This window comes from Python bivittatus, unplaced genomic scaffold (assembly GCF_059951505.1).
Source record: "Python bivittatus isolate LINGU-HERP-01145 unplaced genomic scaffold, Pbiv_v1 ctg000080_np1212, whole genome shotgun sequence".
NCBI lineage: Eukaryota > Metazoa > Chordata > Lepidosauria > Squamata > Pythonidae > Python > Python bivittatus.
Genome location: NW_028277035.1, coordinates 8205022 through 8227460, shown reverse-complemented (window position 1 = coordinate 8227460; position 22439 = coordinate 8205022). Strand labels below are relative to the sequence as shown.

Genomic DNA, 22439 nt, shown 5'->3' with positions numbered 1-22439 from the left:
AACTGGTACACCAGTTGGAAAACACCTTAATTTAACAATTTTTAATATATAAAATATGTGACTTAGAGTCAAACAGATGATTTACCTTGAAGATACAGCATGACACATCTGGTAACGAATAATGTGGTTTACCAAAAGACTGCTAAGAAATGAGTATGTTATTATCAATAACTTTCACAGCTGCAATTAATTTTCAGTTGGTTTTATCTGCTCCCCTAGCTAGCATAAAATTTCACCTTGTCTTGCATTTTACTGTAATTCAGTTGAATTCACAAACGAAAAACACCAATCACTGCCTAAGAAAGGATGTAACTTAGCAACTGTATTCTTTTCTCTAACCAGAGAAAATGCAGGATGTTTAAATATTTGCACACAATCATCAATAAGCTTTCCCCCCAAAAAAAGAAGAAAAAAAAGAGCATACTATATTCTCATGAAGTAGCATTTATTCATCATGACATGTAATTACAACCTGGAAAGGGTTAATCAAATTATATTTCCATACTGAATTAGGGAATTTATGCTACAGAAGCATTCCCCGCTCCCCCCTTTGGCATGATGCACAGTGGATAAACTTCTTGGTGGCTATAATTGAAGGTTACTTTTTCAAAAGAACTCTTTAAGACTCAGTTCGATGCTGAACAGAAATATTTGTAAATGCATCCCTATTGAGTCCTAGTGCAGAAAATGTACTGAACTCTGGAGTACACATTTATCCCCAAAGTCCAACCTGTCTTTAAGGAATGCTTATAAAGCAGATGGTAACCTCAGGCTACTTTACTTTGTAGCAAGACATCAATGGTATGTAGAGATATATTCCTTTGATCATGTTGCTGCTTCAAAAAAGATCCTGAATATTTCATCCATGTATGAAAATTTACACTAAGAAAAATGCTACAAAACTGGATTCCACTTATGTCTGTATTCCCTCATTAAAATAGATTCCTCTGATATTTTCAGAAATAAACAATTCCTTGATATGCAGATAGTACTTAATTTCAACTTATCCATTTCATTAAAGCATGCAAAATTACTAAACAGTAAACAGTAAATATCGCATAGCCATCATGCAAACCCAAGAAATATTGGGGGTTTCACAGATGTTAATTTCTCCCTCTCCCTTTTTATCTGGCAACCTAAAAACTAGAATTTTAAAGACTTTTTAAAAGCTCTCCAGTGAAATATTACAAAATTAAATCACAGTTACTGCCTACTTCATTTTTTGTTTTCTGTTAAGGAGACAGCATTCCATTCTAAAACCACTAAACCTTAATAAGTTTGGAAGAAACACAGCTATTTCCTAACCACTTAAAGAACAAGAGGGTGTGACCGTCTATGGGGAAGGATGACTGAGTTTTGAAGTTCAATCATTAATTCTATTAAGATACGAAGCAGACACCCTAAGAATGGCACAAGATGTAAATGAACTTTGGAGTAAAGTAGCTTAATTTGACAGCTGTTTGACAACTGCAAAAAGAAAACTGACTTCAGACAATTGTTTAGAAATGAAACTATTAAACCAAAGAAGTTCCCATGGAAAGATATAATACACACTATAATAATTCTTCACATGAAAATAGATAAATGTAGAATGGAATTTTTATTGTCTTTGAAGTTGGTCATGTTAAAAGAATTTAAGTGACACAAAGAGCTGCAATGTATTTTATTTTTTGGAGATTATGGTATTTTAGAAAATAGAATTCCTATTTCTGAAAGGTACCAAATAACTAAGCATTTGTGACTTTTAAGAATGTTTTTAGGAAGTGTTTATAAAGGTAGAATTTAGGTGATTCAGAACCAACTATTTAGCCTATCACTTCTAAAGTCTGAAGCTGATAATAGACAGCCAAAGGAGTATAAATATTTCATTAGGTGTGTCTGAAAGTATTGCCCCAAATTTATTTACATAAAGGTTTTTTTGTAAGTTAATAATGAATGCAACATTTATGTGGATTGAGAAATGCAGTGGCAGCACCTTGCCAAACTTGGCTAATCCCAAAAACAGGGTCTGGCCTGGTAGATAGTTTGTAAAAGAAAACAGGCGGAAGGGAGGTAAATGCAAAGGGGTGGAGGCATGTTCTATTTAGAAGAACACAGAAGTGGTGTTAATGCTACTGAACATGTACAATGTTGTGATCTGGGTTGATTTGCTGAGATTTAATGGATTGCATACTCTTGTGCCCTATTGATATTGAGTATTAGAGTGCATCTAGAATTTCAAAGACATATGTGCTGGATTGGACTTGTTGAATTCTGTTGTGTCCTTATTTATTTAATCAAATTTATATGGCTGCCCATCTCACACAAGGTGACTCTGGGTGGTATAAAACAAAACCAACATTTTACACATGTGATAAAACCAACTAAAACAATTAAATTAATTATTAAAGCCAAGATCGCGAGAGGGTGAAAATCAGAATGTTACACATGATGTAGCCACCGTGCGGGCTCCCTGCTGTCAGGGGATCCCCAGGCCCGATAAAAAAAGCATGTTTTGAGAGCTTTCTGAAAGGCCATAAGTGTTGGGCTAACCTCACCTCAGGGGGGATGATGTTCCCAAGGGCAGGCGCTGTAGCAGAAAAGGCTCATCTCCTAGGTCCCGTCAGATGGAATTCTTTAGTGGACGGAACCTGCAGCATGCCTCTCCTGCCAGACCTGATGGGATGGGTTGATGTAATCAGGGAGAGGGGGTCCCTCAGATAACCTGGCCCATGCCATGAAGGGCTTTAAATGCTTTAAATGTTACTCTGTGTATGTTCTTGTGCCTTGTTGATACTGATTGTTTTTAGACAAATACAGTTTTGTTACAACATGGGCATTATTCATGTAATAGTAAAGCAACAGCACTTTTAGTTTAGCTGCAACTGTTTCTCCTTGCAGGACTGGGGAGATCCATTGAAATGGTCTTCCATGGATTTCAGTACAGGCAGTCCCTGACTTATGACCATGCATTCAGAGACCATTCAAAGTTATGGCAGCACTGAATGAAGGGACTTACGACCGGTCCCCGAAGTTACTTCAACTACCCCCACCTGCCTATCTCCCCATCTATGCCCTTTTGGCCCTCTACACTCTGTGGCTCCTGCCACCCTAACTGACCTTCACTGTCTTCTTGTGCCCACTGCTGGTGAAGCATGCCTGACCTGGCCCTTCGTGAGGCAGCTGCTGGCTGCATGAGGCTCTCTTTCCAAAGTTGTGCATGGCAGTTTCTTCATGAGACCTGGGGAAAATGGCTTCACATGGCCAGCGGCTGCCTCAAGAAAGGCCAGACCACTCATGCTTTGTCAGCAGCGGGAGCAAGATAATAGCAAAGGCCAGCTGGGTAGCGGAGTGTAGGGTGGCAGGGGCCTCGGACTGCAGGATGGCAAGGGCGACTGCGGCTGGGACTGGTATGAGGCAGCTGCGGCTTCCTGGGGTGCTGTGTTGCGCTACTGGAGCTTCCCAGCTTTGCACCACGCTGTAGGGGTTTCGTAGGGCTCTGCGGCTTCCTAGCTTCATGCTGTGCTGCTGGGGCTTCCAGGGGTCCTGCGGCTTCACTCTGCAGTGCTGAGGCTTCCTGGGGCGCTGCAGCTTTGTGCCACACTGCTGGGGCTTCCTGGGGCTCTGCGGCTTCACGCCACACTGCTAGGCCAGGCTGGGGGAGCTGAGGCTTCCAGGGGTGGCTGCAGTTCCGCACTTTGGTCAGGGGCTTCTTGCACAGTTCTGGGGCTACTTGCTGTCCCACAAGGCAGGGTGCAGGGCAGCCAAAAGGGCAGAGATGGGGGGGAGATAGGTGGGTGGGGGGAGTCGAAGAGGAGGCAGTTCCTTAGCTTACTGAGGCTCAGGGCTGGGAGGGACCATGCCCGGAATGGCTTAGATTGGGGTGGGTCCTTGGCTAACGACCAATGGAATTTGGTTAATGACGGCAACGGGGAGTGCCGGGATTGCTGTTGCTAAGCAATATAGTCATGTGACATCACACTTCCCAACCGTATTGCTTAGGGATGGAAATTCCAGTCCCAATTACTGTCGTTAAGTTGAGGACTACCTGTAGAGGTCCCTATAATCTTTAGAGGAATGTACTCCTTAAACAGGGAAAAAACATACAATGTAAATAGTACAAGATTCATAGCTGGTACCAATTTTTCATTGTTATGACCAAATACAGTAGTCAGAGGCATGTGCAGAGCTCCCCCAAGCGATTACAGAAAATTTCATGCATATCCAAAGCAGGCTTATAGACTACTGCACACCAACTCTCTGAAGGATTTCTAGAACTCACACAGCCTACACAATAGAATGTGTCTCACTTCATATTTAATGGTAAATAATATTTATATTGAACTTAAAGTGGTGCTTAAAAGTTTGCAAACCCTTTTGAATTTTCAATATTTCTGCATAAATATGACCTCAAGCATGATCTGTTCTCCACACAAGTCCTAAAACTAGATAAAGAGAACCCAATTAAAGAAATGAGTGAAAAACATTATGCTTGTTCATTTATTTATTGATGAAAATGACCCAAAGCTACATATTTGTGTGTGGCAAAAGTGTGTGAACCTCTAGGATTATCAGTTCATCTGAAGGGGAAATTAGGGTGTTTCAATCAATGGGACAATAATCAAGTGTGAGTGTGGGAGGTCCTGGCTTACTAAAGAACAAATTCTGGATATTTGCTATCAAAGTCTGATCTTTACAACACAGGTATATGGAAGGGTGGCATGGCTTGAACAAAGGGGATTTCTGAGGACCTCTGAAAAACAGCTCTTGATACTCACCAGTCTGGAAAAGGTTACAAAACTATTTCCAAAGAGTTTGGACTCCACCAGTTCACTGTCAGGCAGATTGTATACAAACGGAGGGAATTCAACACCATTGTTACCATTCCCAGTAGTGGTCGATCAACCAAGATCACACCAAAAGCAAGGTGTGTAATACTCCGGGAGATCTCAAAAGAACTCCAGGGTAATGTCTAAGGAACTACAAGGCTCTCTTGCATTGGCAAATGTCAGTGTTCCTGAGATCACCATCAGGAGAACACTGAACAACAATGGTGTGCATGGCAGGGTTGCACGGAGAAAGCCACTATTCTCCAAAAAGAACACTGCTGTCCATCTACAGTGTGCAAAAGACCATGTGGATAAGCTAGAAGGCTACTGAAAACATGTTTTGTGGATGGATGAGACCAAAATAGAATTTTTTGGCTTGAATGAAAAACATTGTTTGGCAAAAGGCAAATACTGCATTCCAGCTTAAGAACCTTATCCCGTCTGTGAAACATGGTAATGACAGTATCATGGTTTGGGCCTGCTTTACTGCCTCTGGCTTGCCATCATTGATGGAACTATGAATTCTGAATTATATCAGCAAATTCTACAGGAAAATGTCAGGGTATCAGTCAGTGAACTGAAACTCAAGAAAAAATGGGTCATACAGCAAGACAACAACCCAAAACACACAAGTCATATGACCAAAGAATGGTTAAAGCAGAATAAAGTTAATGTTTTGGAATGGCCAACTCAAAGTCCTGACATTAATCCTATAGAAATATTATGGAAGGACCTGAAGCAGGCACTTCACAGGAGGAAGTGCACCAGCATTCTTGAGTTGAAGCTGTTCTGCAAGGAGAAATGGGCTAAAATTTCTCCAAGCCAATGTGCAGGACTGATCAACAGTTATCGGAAATATTTAGCTGCAGTTATTGCTGCCTAAGGGGTACACACCCGTTACTGAAAGCAAAGGTTCACATACTTTTGCTACACACAAATATGTAGCTTTGGGTCATTTTCCTTAATAAATAAATGAACAAGTATAATGTCTTGACTCATTTAACTGGGTTCTCTTTATCTAGTTTTAGGACTTGTGTAGAGAACTGGTCAAGTTTTAGGTCATATATATGCAGAAATATTGAAAATTCAAAAGGGTTCACAAACTTTTAAGAAACACTGTAAAAACTAGGTGTGGAACATAACGGAAATATCAACTGAATTGGGAAACCCTAACTGTAAGAGTATGTAACCATTTTACAATAAAAGTAATGGCAACCACATAGAGAGATATTCTCCATGATGATCTGTCCTCAACCTGGTCCTTCAGATCTTCCAACCGTGATAAATACAAACTGTATCAAACCTACTAACAATATATAAATAATTAAATCAAGTAAATTTAAACAATATATAATATAAAAGCCAGATAGACTTGTCACCAAGGCCAATCTAGAAGCTACATGTCCCCAATCATATAAGCACCCTTATTTCTCAGAATCAAACAAAACCAGTTTGATTTAAAGACTAAAAAGTCATCCATCATCCAAAGAGTAGGGGGAGCCAATTTCAAAGCTGTGGGACTAAGACCTTAACTTTGAATTTGCTGTCAGAACAACAGGAACAGCCAAAAGTGCCGAGGAAGCTGAACAAATAGCCTTTATGGGGTGTATTTTTTAACAATGTAGAGGGAAGAGTACCATAACGCAGTGCCAGAAAGGCTAGAATTAAATTTTATAATGGCACCTAGTTCTAACTTGTAGCCAGTGCAGGGCTCTGTAGTGCATAGAAACATGAGAGAAAAGGGGAAGATTTAAAACAACCCAGGCTGCAGTATTTGGAACCTGGGTCAACAGAGCAAAAGCAGAAAAGGACTGCAGGTAAACTGTCACAATAATCTAGACATGAAGCAACCAAACCATGGATGAGAAGCTTTGCTGAAACAGATGTCAAGAACTGGCAAATGTGGCAAAATTAAAATGGTAAGCTTTCAAAATACCCACAACAAATGACTGAAAGAACAATATGTTATCCACCTACATGCCCACTTTACTGGCAACCAAGACAGGGGTAATCTCATGGCCCTGGAGCAGACAGAAAAATCATTAAATAGGGGAGGGGAAGGGCAGGGCATTCTGTGTGACACTGTATAATTTTCCCTTGCCCCGTTTATTAGGGCTGTACTAACAATTCAGAGGAGGCACCTGGAGGCCTTCTCTCAGTCTTTTGAGCATGTGTGTGCTTCACTTGAGCAGAAATCCCAGTAGAAATGCCTTCTGTTGATAGACATTGATTGATTATATGCCATCAAGTCAGTGTCAACTTTTAGCAACCACATAGATTTCCTCCATGATGATCTGTCCCTAACCTGATCATGGACACACAGTCAGAAAACTGGGAAAGGGCCGTGAACACCTTTGAGAGATGTGGTTGCCTTGAAGGTATATGCAGGATCAGAAGAGCACTTTGCTTGCTTTGCAAAGCATGCATCTGAATAGTCTGCATAGCACTACTGTTTATATATGGGGAAAAACACACATAAATTTGATTCTAACACTTTCTAGTACATGCACACAAATATTAGGTAATTTAGCAATGGCAATTCCAACCATCAATCTTATTCCAACAATCTTATTCTTATTTACACGGTACAGCAGGTTGATTTTTAAAACATTACATTCTCTGTTAATGAAAATGTTCATTGAAGGGTAAAGGCCAGAAAGTTCTTGATCAGAAATCCTAAGGACAATCATAACAATTAAATACCCTACAGGAAATGCTTTACTTTTGAGACATCTGCTACTGACTTTATGGTCTCACCCATAAAGAAACTTGCTTACAATGAGAAAAACTTCAATGTCAGAGTGGAGACAGCCAGGATTAAGCAGGCTGCTCTCTCTCTATCACACTAACTGTCTAGAATTTTGTAGAAGTTGGAATACAAGCACCCAGAGCATCAGGTAGTACCTGTCACAAAGTGACAAGTAAAATAGGGCAGATGCTAAGTTTGTGTATAACTTTTTTCCCCAGTATTAGCTCAGTCAGCTTGCCAAAACTATTTCTCAAATATTTTTCCAAAAGGGAGCGCTTCCAAGAAACTGTTTTGTCGCCTGCAATATGTAACAGAGGACTTACTTTCTGAAGCTGCTAATGTATCTTGTAAAAGACTACCAGAATACACACATACACACAATATTTGGAGTGTCTTGTAGTAAAAAGATCACATTAATTAAAACACACTTTTCCTATGTAAAATGATTGGTATATATTATTCCTGTAAAAACAGTTTACCAGTTTATTCTTTGAAATACTAAGTTTTTATAAAATCATATATTGAGAAATTGGGCTTTGCAAAATGTTCAGTCCTGAAGGCAACATTTTCTAAGAAAGCCTGGAATGTTCTATTCTTCCTCTGGATCATTCTGGTAGTGGTATGGCAGTTTCCCCAAAGTACATCTTCTGGAATAAGATGTAATTAAGAGAATTCCAGATATGCTCCAGCCTCGAAACAACATGATATAGAAGAACAATGGAATGTTTCAGTGTTTCCCAGAATAATTACCACATTAGTTAATATCCCCCATTTTGGAATTGTTTGTAAAGATGAGAAAATGGAATACAATTTTTATAAATAAATGGGAATGTATTATGGCCTCAAATCAATACAGGAAGCAAAGCAAAAAAAAAAAAAAAAGCAAGCAGAATAGAAACAATATCAATTTGAAATCATCAACCCACACAATAAATAACAGAAACCAAATGCAAATGAAATTGAAATCATTTGATAGTTTCTGTGACTCATCAGCAATGGCACAAAACTTTGTCTCTTTTTCAGAAATTGCTGGAAAGCTGTCAGTTAGAAGATATATATAATACATTAGATCTGCCTGGCACATTCACAGAACAGAGACAATCAAAGTACAGCAGATATCTCTGTGGTGTAATCAATGCAAAAGAAAATGTCTCACCTCTGCTTTATCCATACCATACAGTAAGGCATATATGTTCAATAAATGGAATATTTCCATGTACCCTCAAGCAAAGCTGATGACAAGATATCAAAACTGTGCAGAACATTTGCTGATTTGGTGCTTAAAAAAAACCTCTTCATAAAATCGCTGATACTAAGATGACTGGACTTGCACTTATATCATTTTGGAGTTCTATATACCAAACATGTCTGAGAATGCGGTTTGATCTATATAATCCCAATGAAACAAAAAACTCAAAGGAAAACCTGTATGGCAGAAGTTTTTTGTTCAATGACCTCTTCCGGATGGTTTCGAAACCATCAAACAAACTTAAAGGATTTAGGCCAGCTGGATAGATGACTGATGGATGGATTGATTGATTGATACCCCAAAATTAGATCAGACCAAAATGTAAGTCTCATGTTTATTCATACTAGACTCCTAGCACCATGTTACACAGAGAATGAAATAAATTTTATTCACAGATCTAGAGGCTCAGAACTAGAGTTCTCAAGATAAAAAGCTCCAGAAGGAAGGATGGTATGATTTTTGTTGATTTTTCCTTCTGCAGAAAAGGAGGGAGTAGAAGAAAGGGGCTTCAGGGAGAAAGCAACAAAAATTCTTTTATACTTCCAATGACAGTCTTTGATTTGGGTGACTTCTGTGTAATGTTCATAGAAACAGCACTCTGGAACCATATCAGAAAATATTCAGGTGTTAACACTGAGTACCACACTGAATGTTAAAAGAAATAGAGAAATGCCAATTCCCATGCAATGTAATTCAAAAGTAAGCAACTTTGTACTAATGTTTGCATAACTTTAGTATTAAATTTTAATATGTTCATGCAATGCAACATATATTCTTAATCTAAAACAGTTGAGGAAGCTATTGAGATTACACAGCCTACAGAATGAAACCTAATTATTCTTGTGTTTTAAGAGACAAGTATATTTTGGAATGTAAGGCCACTGCAGATTACACAGGCAGATTAATCTTATTAACTACTAAATTCCCTTTGTCTGATGTTATCTCTACATTCCATCACTGCTGGTCTTTAATATGTCTTTGTTCTTCCAGCCATCAGAGTTTACAGGAAAAATCTGGAGTGCATCTGAAAAGGAGCAACACAACTGAATTTTCCTGAAGATCTATCATAAAGGTAAATTGTTTCCCTCTCTCCAAACTCCCACTTTAAAAAGGTTAGTTAAATGACAACACACTGAAGTTCCCACAGTCTTTAAAAAACATCTGGAGAGAATATAACCTAACCTTGGTAGAACTAATATAGAATGAAATTCACACACACACCCTCAAACCCCCAGCCTTGAGAGTCAAAGTGCAGCCTCTGGCAGTTGCTGCTTAATCTAAAGTCAGTCTGAATAAAATTTGCCTCATCCATTTAATTGTGGATGAGTGGACCAACCTCATAGGATTACTGAAACTTGACTGGGCACAGAGGTAGGATCCCCTCTCAGAGATGTGCCCAGTTGGATTTGTTGTGTGGCACCAGCCATGATTCTGGGGCAGGAATGGCGAAGTGGTGATTATCAGACCATAATGTGCCACAGATAGCCTGATGTGAAACTTTTTGTGAAGTTGGCCTTGAAGGATCAGATGGGATTGCTGCTTTCATACCAATCTCCTGGTACATAGCTGTTTTCTTGCCTAAGCAATTGACACAGTAACTGGGTTGATAGTTGAATTCCCAGACTTATGTTTCTGGGGAACTATAATCTATCTTCCTTGGGCCTGGGGACAAAAGCTACTCAGAAGTCCTATAGCCGCCATGGACCTGATCCAAGTTATTGATGCCATGACCTCTGGGAAGGCCACGTATTAGATCTGGGTTTTGTATCAGGGCAGTGGTGACATGATCTGGAGTTGGGGGAGATTTCTATCAATCCCTTATCACAGACAGTTCACACTCCCTGATATGCAGGGAGGAAGGATCTATTCAATTGATGCATCCTGGTGCTTGATGGGGTCTTGCTCTATTATCTGGGAGGAATTTGAGATGGTTTGTCCTGAAAAAGTGGACAAAGTCCTTGGGGCTTTGAATGCATTAGACCCCTGTCCCACTTGGCTGACTAAAGCCTCCTGGAAGATGTCATATGGTTGAATCCACCTAATGTGGATGTTTTTCTAAAGCGACAAAGTAGTTCTGCTTATTTTGAAAGAAATTATGGGTTGCTCTCCACTGAAGAAGCCATTGCTGAATCCTACTGAACTGGACAGTTTTCATTTGGTTTCCAAACTTCCCTTTTGGGGGAAAGTTGTTGAGACTTGCAGTTCCAAAGATATATGGAGAAAGCTGATTATCTAGACCCTTTTCAATCACGTTTTAGGCCAGCTTACAGTACCAAGATGGCACTGATAGCGCTTGTGAATGATCTCCAGCAGTCTCAGGATGGGGGTAGTACATCGATCCTGACCTTCCTTGATCTCTCAGTGCCATTGATAATGGTATAATTCTGGACTGCCTTAAGGAGTTGGGGACACTGTTTTGGGTTGGTTATCCTCCCTTCAACAAGGCTATTTGCAGTCAGGGTTGCAGGGGAGAAGATATCTAGTCCCAGATCTCTGCACTGTGGAGTCTCTAGCTTCAGGGCTCCACCTCCTCCTCACTCCTATTTAACATCTACAGGAAGCTGGTGGGTAGGGTAATTTGTTGGCATAGGCTTAATGCCTTCATGTGCTGATGACATTCAGCTGTACATCTCCCCCCTCCCTATCCAAGTGATGGCATCACTTTTTCCCAGTCTGGAGGCTATAAGGATCTGGATGGAGAAGAACAGGTTTCAAATCAACTCTAGTAAGACTGAATGGTTGTGGATTTTAAGGCCCCCGATACTAGTGATTTACCATTTTTTTTTACTCTGGATGGAATAGCACTACCCTACTCTTGGTGTGCAATGTGGGGGTCCTTCTGGACTTGCAGCTCCTGGTCAAGGAGCAAGTAGCAACCATGACCAGTAGATCCTTTGCCCTAATCCATCTTGCATATCAACCGTGTCCTTTTCTGGAACAGGAGGCTCTGCTCACAGTCACCCATGTCTTAGTTACTTCCTAGCTGGACTACTGCAATGTCCTCTACTCATGGCTGTCCTGGAAGAGCATTCAAAAACTGCAGCTAGTCTAGAATGCAGTGGTGTGGGCAGTTTGGGTGCACTATGGTATGGCTATATAGCAGTACTACTTCACAAGTTCCATTGGCTCCCAGTGAGCTTCCAGATGTAATTTAAGGTGCTGGTGATCAACTATAAAGCCCTACATGGCACAGGGCCAGGTTGTTTGTGGGACGACCTCTCCTCAATGCTATCTATCCCTCCAGATCTGGCAAGGTAGGCATTTTCCAGGTTCCCTTTGTGAAGCAGTGTTTTCTAGCAGGATCTAAGAAGCATGCCTTCCTTGTCTCTGGGCCTCCTCTGCCTTCTCTGATGTAGCATCTGCTTTATGGAATAGCATCCTCCCTGATTACTGGATGGTCCCAATCCTATTAGCTTTCTGGAAAGCCTTGAAGACCTGGCTTTTCCCATGGGCATTGGGATCAGATAGTTAACTGAATCCAGTGTACATGAGATTATGATTGTGTGATAAATTTTAGGCACCTTGGTTACCTTATAATATTGTCTTTTCTATGCATTATCTAGGTGAGATAGAAACTTATATAAATTGTATAAATGATAAATAAAAGACCCAATTCTCCTTTTCTCCCTTGTAAGAGTCATTAATTAGTGTGAGCAACATAAACATGAGAATAAGCAATTTACAAATCTCAGCAGCAATATTAAGAAGTTTTAAAAATTACTGAAGATCTTGAGGGTGAGCTATACAAGCTATGGGCTTATTTAAATGCAGTCAACTACCATGAGAAATCTACAAGAAATCCTAGCACTTGTTCAAATTCTTTTGCATCTAATGGTAACTTCAAGTGTGTTGTTCTTCAATTAACATTTCTTCTTTTGTTTTGTTTTTGCTATTAAATCAGTTTCATACATTTCTTGACTTTGGTGCTTTATAAATTCAGAAAGCATAAAACAAATTACAGATAAGGGTAATAAAAGAAATATGATTTAATGGCTGTGCAGCTTTATCTTTCAATTTTCTTGTACATTTATTAAGAATTGGCTATATATGATGCATATATACCACAAAAAAGAAGGTAGCTGAATTGTGGCTTCAAAGAAATCAAGCACTCCAATTCTATGGCAGCAGTAGAGATAAAACTAGAAGCACAGGAAACAAGAGCAGTATCAAGTGATGAAGTATATATATCCCCTAAATGTAGACATATAACAATCTATTAGCTATGAAATGACTGTAAGATATTATGTAGTATAAGGAGTATTCAAGAGGGTTGAAGAAAGACAAGGGAATTTTCATTTAATTATTGTACCATCATTGGGCAAAGAAGCACAAACAATTCCTATACTCAATAGCTGCCTAATTTTTATTGATGTAGGATATTTTTAATTCATTTTCTTTTTAAAAAATCTATTAGAATTTGTTAGAAGAGATTCCATAATGGAATCAAATACAGATGAATGTTCATGCACCCAAATATGCACAACAGGAGCTACTTTTCCAGATCAGTAAGGAGGTTGCTTGGAGCTACGTTCTTGGAAACAATCTCTGCAGGACAGTAACAAGACCGTTAAAGAGCATTGTTGGTATACCACAGAGAAATATAATACAGTATTGCTCAGAAAAATAGCAAGGAACTCTCCATCATATGCCAGGCAGGGTTTTGTAAGATCTTTATTTTTTGAAAGTTTTTCCTTAAACAAATGAAATGAGTGCCTAACAACAAATTTTAGCTTAGGAACATTCCCAGTGAATTGAATACAGGTAGTCCCCGGGTTAAGAACGCTCAGGTTACAGGCGACCCATAGTTAAGAATGGAGCCTACTGTAGCAAAATTCAAGTTAAATACACAATGATTCGAGTTAAATGCACAATAGTTCAAGTTCATTACACCATACTACTTATACAGTATTATACAATAAAACTTCCAGCTTACAAACAAATTCAATTTAAGGACAGTCTTTGGGAATGAAACTCATTTTTAAACTGGGACTACTTGTGCATTACAGAAATTACACCACAAATTGTTTCCCTGGTATTCAGATCCCCACTATTAAATACTCAGAACTTTCACTAAAATTGAAAACTGTTTTTTTAAAAGAAAAAAGAAATACAGCTGAGAGTCTCAGGATTATAGGATGAGACTGCAAGCAACCTGAACATTCCTCCATTCGAGTGTTCTGAAAGCACACAAGTAAATAAAATAATATCAGAAAGAGAGAAACCCATGTGATCTTCTTTACTTTATTACTATAATTATTATTCTGTCGGTTTACAAAGCCATTTAATTTGGCATATAAAATAACTTCTGTGGCCAAATATTAGAAAAGCCTCCCCACCATAACCTGCATGCTCCATGCATACCCATTGTATGCTTATAACCCAAGATGCCTTCCTAACGACATCACTCACTAATTTATAACATTCTACCCAAGATCATTTATCAAGTTTCAGCCACAGGTCAAATAAATTATGCTTTGGAAAGATGATCTCTGCCTTTAAAATTTATTGTTCTTATGAAGGTTGGGTCTCAAAGTGCTCATCATTTTTATTGCTTATGGTTGAGCCATTCCTCCTCAATACTGAAGATTTCTTCATGCTCACTTGAACTTGTGGAGTTCCAATTATGAATCATCTGACAACTCATAACTTATGAGTCTTACAGTAACCACTAATGAAGGCTGCCAAGCAGTTAAAAATCAAAGCAACATATATCAGAACTTTTTTGAACACAGAGATAGACTTCCAGCATTGCACTTCCCAGATATTTATTACATACTGTAAATTACATCATCGGCTGCCTCCTACACTGACAGTCTTGTACTCCAGAACTTAAACACCAGGTTTTAATAACCACAACTTGCGAATCTTTTGATCATCAGAGAAAGATGAAAGGAAGAACTGCCTGCTGCAAGCCGTCTGCTCAGTCAAAACAAAAAGAAACTTCAGAGAAAAACAGAGACGCATCAGGTGTTAATCTCAAACGCACTATACAGAAGTCAAGCATATTGACTCCCCATTCTCTATTCATTCAAAAAGTTCTAGATGGCTATAAGTCTTCTCATCCTGTTTTTTAAAGCTTTTCATCCAAGGGTCACAACATATTACATGTAACTTGAAAGACTTCTCCAGATTAAATTGAGACATACTCACATGAGTATTGATCTAATTTCACCTTACCTCATGGGGAGTACAAAACAAGAATTTTTAAAGGAAGCAAAAGGCAGGCTGTAATGATGAATAAAGCTTTCCCACCACTTTCTGGACAGAAGACAACAAGCTAATACTCTCCCTCTCAATTTATGAAGTATGGGCTGTTACTTGGGCTATACTTTCCAACACTCCAGTCAATACAAACTGATAAGGGTCACTAGGAAGTTGCTCATTTTTTAGGCTTCTTGCTTTTGATTTTTCTACAGAAAATCAAAGCCACATCATTTATTCACCTAACTGATTTCTGGCAGGTGGCCAAGCACCACCAGGAGGGTAGCTTCCTTTTGGAATTATGTACTTCAGTCGGAGAAGTCTAGGACTGACTTGATCCAGGAAGAGAATCCAGGAATTAATCCTTTTACCTAATCATCTGAAGCTAAGAATAAAATTTAGCTATATAAAAAAAATGGCCATTATGTGTGTGAAACAAACTCATCACTTTCAATATATAAGGTTACATTTTCATACATATCCAGGCTAATTAAGTAGAAAGTGAAAAATGAATTGGCTGTAAATATCTGAACTGACTGTAAATATTTGCTTATTAACTAAACCTATTTAAAAGTTGGAAAGTACAATAGCAATAAACATTTTATCAAAAAGGGGAGAGGAAATCAGTACTAGATATTGTTAAAATTAAACACCTAAGAATGCTCTGCAAATAAAATTTTCTGCTGTACAGACAGGAAAAAAATGAAATCAGAAAGGTTCTTCACCGACCAAATTCCAAAGACAGGAACCAGAATGTAAAAAAACTGAATTTCTGTTTATCATTGATCTTTTCTCAGATTATTATTATTTACTGGGGTGGGGGGGATTTTAGAATAAGGCCTCAGAGGGAGCACCTGATAAGGTTCATAAGTCAGAGGAGGTCCTGTGAATGTAAAATTACTGAGGCAGCAGTCCACATTTTTTAAATCATACCTTACCTCTTGCCACAGATCTCATGTTGCATTTTGGATGAGGTACAGCTAAGGAAGCCTATGGGAAACTTGCTGGTTTAACTGCTACCGGGTTGAGGCCCTCAAGAGCAGTAGTAGTAGTAAACATAATAACAATTTTTAAATCCTCCATTGGCTGAGATGGTCCAAGCATTTAAGTGACCTAGCAGCCAAGCCTTCCAACAGGCTTCATCCCAAAGTTGGAAGTGGACACAAGGAAGTTCTTGCTGCAAGGCTGCCAGCATGATTCCTGCCCACCTCTTCAGTTTCAAAGCAGGACAAATGTGCATGCCATGACACCCTCCAAAGAGGGTTTTAGAGGTAAAGAAGCATTGTGAATTACAAAACATGAGATTATACAAATCCGGGGAAACTGTTTCAGAACTGAAGGCATATCTGTTCCACTTAAATGTGTCATTTATTTTACCTTATCCATAGTTTCTGGACAATCAAACATTCCATGTACATCACACTGAAATTTTTAAATAGGGTTCTACCTATACTGTCCTAGACCAGGCAATATAATTAATCATCATTTCACTTTAAAAATACTGGAAGGGAGGGAGGGAGGGAGGGAGATTTGGACATCAAATTACCATATCTTTTGTATACACTGAGACTCAACCTTAGCCCTTTTAATTTGTTCTATTTTCCTAGGTGACCACATTTACTTTCATTTTCATTTTAAGTTTTATGTTAAATTTAAGATACACAATTCCATCTGGTTCTTTTTCAAGGTACTATCAGTCAAACCTAACCACAACAGTTTATCTTCCAGCTACTAAATTCAAACCATTTTAAACATCCTGCTGTCATTTTTGCAACCTTCTCCCACTTTGAACCATTTCAGTCTGAGAAGAATTCATTTGACTTATTTTAAGATTTCAAAGCCATGGGTTTTGTTGTAAACAATACTACATGATGTTTTATTTGCACTGCCATGGCATAACACAAAGATGAATGTTGCTGAATTTTAACAATTTATTTTTCCACATAAAGGTATGATAATACACTACTATAACCCTGATTTTCAGTTTTCATAAAGATTGGACAACAGATTTACAAGTCTAAAATGAATCTTTAATTAAAAAATAGGTTGAAAATGTGAGTCGTATTGTGGAAAAAATAATAAAATATTTCTGGATGAGAAATGGGATGAGAAGATGTGATTTTCATTTTCTTTTCCTATGTGCTTGGGAGATAAGATTTATAAAAGCAAAATGGAAGATATAATTTGGAGGCTCTAGAACAGGTATTTTATATAAATACACATTTCATAATTCAACAAGCCTTTTGTTCTAGCCTTTAGAAAGTCTTTATAAGATGTCATAATAGTAACTTGTTCAGAAAGATTGGCTCTACCTCTCTAGGAGCAAGAAGTTCCATTTAATGCACTTTACAATATAATTACCAGGAATTTGTATCTGAAAAATTATGGTATAATTAGCTTGTTGTCCCCTTCCCAAAAAAGCAATTTCCTGTTCATCCTTAACACTATCACTAATCAATTACACATGCATATTCTAAATGAAAAACACAAAAATAGTTAACACTTAGTAAATTTGTAAGTAATATATACAAACGACTAATAGGACTACTTGATCACTGGGGTTGCTCAAACAGTGAACCATGCATCACTTTTTAGTATGTCAATCCAAAACTGTCATCTAATGAACAGTTTTGGCTTACTTGGCTTATCCGCGAGTATATACGACATACCTTAGTATCACCAAATATGAAATTGCTAACTGGCTAAAGCTAAGTAAGTTAAGATGCATATTATACTTAAGTATTTTTTAAAACATTCCATATAATAAAGAATAAAGGATAGGGATAGGCTATGTTTGTTTTCCTCCCTGAATACAATAAAAACCACACATATTGCAAGGGCAGCCTAAATGCCTTCTTAGAAGAGAATATGAAGGGGCTAAAGACAAACCTGTTTATCCTCCAATTTACTAGAGAAGATAAGAAATTATTGGATTGGACACTGAAAGCTCTAGTACAGGGAAACAAAACCAAGAGGTCTCCCAGAAGATGAAAGAAAGCCAAGTGGAAGGGATGGAAAAATGGAAGAATGTGACACAAAGGAAACCTCTTTTTATCTGCAGCTTTAGAAGACATTCCAGAACCTCCCTGCTAACAGTATTTCTAGACCTATAGATGAAGAACAGCTGCCAAAAGCCTGAGGGACTGAGGAAGAAGACTGTTCAGGTTTGCAAAGGAGCGGATTCCTGCCCGTGCCCCAAAGAGGAGGAAGTGACAGAGACTCCCTACTGAGAGAAACCTAAGCAGCAATCTGTCAATCTCATATTCTAACAAGGGTGGTCATTATTGGATGATAAGATATGCTTTTAGACAGGACATTAATGAGGTTAATGAGGGAATATAAAAATTAAAAAAGAGAAAAGCAAGTACGGACCTTTAACTTTTTAAAGGTAGGTATTGAAACAGAGAGATCTCCAGGAATGGCACATCTATCCTACACACAATTGTTTTCATACGTCATTATAATTAAATGAAGTAAATTGTAATTTATAGTTGTAACTGTCAGTTTTCCTATAATCTATCTCTATGTATTGAATCAAGGCCACCTTCAAATCAATAAAGGCAACGCACATCAAAAGTCTAATCAATGTACTGAACAAATGTTAACTAGCTAGATCTGAGTCATTATCATAGCTTGAATTAGTCAATCAACAAATTAATAATATATATGTCTGGTTCATACTTTGCTAATAATATTAAAAGGACCAGCTGGGTGAAAACTGAACAGATCACTCCTTTGCTTTTCTTATTATGGAACAATATTATTCCACAGGCATTTGGAAGAAACAGACAATGTATATAAAGAAACATCTCTTTCTACTGATCAGGCCTTTCACTGCCTTGAAAACATTGCAAGGAGGAATACTGGAAGTGAACAAATGACTATGGAGATAGCGCCAATGGAAACACTTTAGATTTAATCATGGTATGAATTTCTGTGATGACAGATCCCTGGCAAGAGACAGGGCATACCTCATGAGAGCTGTGAAGAATGTATTGGGAAGACACGTTGTAAATCTGACCCAAAGGACTTTAAGCCGAATCCTATGAGGAAGGGGGACGAGAACTCAGAAAATAGTGGGACACCATGTACTAGTAGTGATACATAAGATGCTGGCATCCAATAATAAGCATGTAAATAGAGAGACAAACAGATCACGTTATCTTACCCAAGGTCTCTAGAGTCTTCATTTAAGTGCATGGAATATGGGGAACACACAGGAGTAATTATTAGTCTTATTGCGGGAAGGCAAAATGATTTAATAAACATTATGGAAACCTAGTGGGAGGAAACTCATAAGTAGAATGCAAGGGGATTAAATGGTATCTATATACTACTAAAACTCTTGTGTCTATAACCTTCAACTGGGCGAAATGGTGCATCATAGGGCAACAATTTTTGAACCAAGGTACCCCAAATGGGCTAATTTACACAATGCATCCAAAATCCAGAACCCATGACTCCCATGGGATTGAAATTTGTGGCTGCTTCAGCACTGCTGTGCTGCTGCACCACCATGGTCAGCCCAAGTCACATGATTGCTATGGGCATATCCTCAACCTCCTTCCCACCTCCCTCTGTCCCCTGTGCCCAATCAGCTGGTGGCAAGGCCCAATGGGTGAGTGGCGATTGGCTGCTTTGGAAACAAGGCAGAAATTTGAAGTTTCTTAACAGCTGTGGGTGTTGAGGGAAGGATGAGGGAGCAACTTGATGCCTGCTGGCAAGGTAGTGCTGGCTGGAGGGTGCAGGTGGTCGACGGATGAGCCCACTTCCTCCCTTGAGGGAGGGGGCCCTTGAGAACATGCCAGAATGGGGAACTGGAGTGCAGTTTTCCTCACAGTTTGCAGCTCCCTTTGTCCACCTCCCCCCAGCAAGGTGGCAGGCAGTTCTGCTGGTCAGCTGAGGAGGAATAGGAGGAGGCTTCACGAGGACTCTCCTGAGGGGAGGGCAAATGGCGCAAACCTATATATGTGGAAATGAAGGAGGGGAGGGGAGGGGAGGGGAGGGGAAGGATTTCTGATGTTCCCTGCCAGCTTCTGTCAGGCCCAGCCCAAGAACAATAGTGAAATAATTCAGTTGAATTAAATTCCTTTATTTGCTTACACCATATAGACAGAATCTTGCCAGATTAAATCTATACTACTGCAACTAGTGGATATACCCTGGGAGATTCTAGGGAGTGGCTATCCTGAACCTCTTATGCTTCCCACACACACCTTGTGGACTGTGTTGTCTTTTCTCTCCTTTCCCTTCCTGGAATGCAACCCCTCCTTCCTGATACCCTTGCTTTCTGTTGCTATCCACCACATCACCGTCCTCTTCATAGATACATTCCATCACATCTTCCCACAAGCAAGGTCAATGGGGAAGCTGGCAACAAGTCACAAGTCACTCACACTTCCACTGCTTTTTTTGCCCTTGGTCATTTTGTTTCTCTGTTTAGGTAAGGAAATATCTCTGAAATGATGACCGAACTGGTCACGGGTTGTCTAGTAATTTATTCAAAATGAATAGGGCATAGAAAAAGGGAGGAGTGGCATTATATGTGAAGGAACCTATATCCAAATATTTGGGCACGAAGGTCCAAATACAGGAAAATGGAAACAATTATAATATTATTGTGAGGGAGTGCCATACACAAGGGTTTTTCAAACTGTGTTCCTTGGAACCCTAGGATTCCATAAGAACTTGATGGGGTTCTGTGAGAAACTAAGGAAAAAACAAAAAACCCTAATTTGCCTCTTGATCAGGGATTCCAGGAAACAAACAGATTTCACATCTGGAAAAAGTTTGAAAACTGCTATAGGCCACCATGTCTGGAGTGCCATCTGGGATATGGTAGTAATGGATTTTTCATTGGAGCAGGTTGTACTAGGTGATCTCTAAGGTATCTTCCAACCCTTACATTTTATGATTGTATGAACATTACTTTCCAGAATCTGCTATCATGTCCAAAAAATACACATTCTCAATTAAGACTACAATTCAAAGCAACCTACACATTATAGTTTAGTTTGAATGTAGCAATAAAGTGTAGTCTATCTTTACATGATGAGTCTGCAGATTTTGCAAGCATCCTTATTCCTTCGTTTCATGTACCTTTTCAATTAACTACTGTTCAGTCAACTAAATCTTAATCTCAACTATCCTTAAAACTAATTATAGTTTAATTAAAGTTAGTTTGTTCACTTACAATAAAGCATAATTTGAATTAATTATAGTTTGAGGATTGGACTTAATTCTAAGCTACAATTAGTTAACAATGAAAAAGGAACCTTCTGGTAGTCTTTTCTTGGCTAAATGGGAAGGAGAATTATAAGAGGCTTAGACATATATATACTGTAAGTATAAGCAGTTATTTAGTGCTACATTTAAATAAATGAGTTTGTTTTATAGAAGTACACCTATCATTTCTTTCAAATTCTCTTTAAACTCATTCAAATGAGGCTGAACTCTCTAAATTGGGAAATTAAGAAATAGCATGCAGAATGCATACAACAGCTTCATTCCTTTTTGGGGAAAGGGGAAATTCCCAAACTGTTTTTTAAACCTAAAGAAAGTTTGGATTCATTCCAGTACCTGCTTCAAGTATCCTTATCTGTTTGGATTAGGTGACTATGGGATCCTCCATACCTTACTATTCCAAAAGCCTGTTATAACTTAGATGCCAATACAACTAAAGGAAAGATGTATATATGATCTATCTGTATAGCACTATAAATCTTAAGAGATTTTGAATTTGTCCATGGACTTCTATACATCTGACTTTCCAAGGAGAAATTGTGAGCTAGTATAGCACATTCTGAGAGTTCCCTAAATCCAATTTAAGTCAGTGCAGTCAGGCATGTATTAGTCGCACTACACAATCAAAAGCCAGAAAGGAAGTCCTTTACTCAGATAGTAGATGAGAGCAAATTTGAGAACACTGCCCAGAAGATCTAACTATACCTTAAGCTTCACACAATTCACTCCTTCCTCCTGTGCATACATGACACCACTTTGCTTCTTAAATTCACATTTTTATTTTCCTAACAGAAATAAGCATTTCTAGATGTTTACCTTTTGATTTACCATAGCATAACTTCAATACTACAAATAAAAACTTTTAAGTAGTTTCTGATATAAACTTATGAAAAAGCTAATAATAAAACACTGACCTGATTGATGGAATTAGCTGCACACGATGAGAGGCCTGTTCCAAGGGAGACCAATAGGAAGCAGCTTAAGTCAAACGGCACGGGTGCAAGCGCAAATCCAGCTGAAGCCGTACCTACAACCAGGACTGTAATATAAACAAACAATTCAGCACTAATAAACAAGAAAAGAAAAAGACAATTTACATTTTTTCAATCCATTATAAGTTAATTACATTGTTAATAAGATATCTTTGTCCTGAACAACAGTGCTACATTTATGGAACAGCAACAATTCT

At 38.6% G+C, this 22439-nt stretch overlaps 1 protein-coding gene across 1 annotated transcript in view; it reads right to left on the bottom strand.

Annotated features, from left to right (window-relative positions):
* Positions 1 to 22439, bottom strand: part of COX10 (cytochrome c oxidase assembly factor heme A:farnesyltransferase COX10) — a 137961-nt gene that overhangs the window by 102020 nt on the left and 13502 nt on the right. Inside the window, exon 4 of the mRNA XM_088133461.1 lies at positions 22165 to 22289. Coding sequence (XP_087989587.1) covers positions 22165 to 22289 — 125 coding nt within the window. The remainder of the gene's footprint in view (positions 1 to 22164; positions 22290 to 22439) is intronic.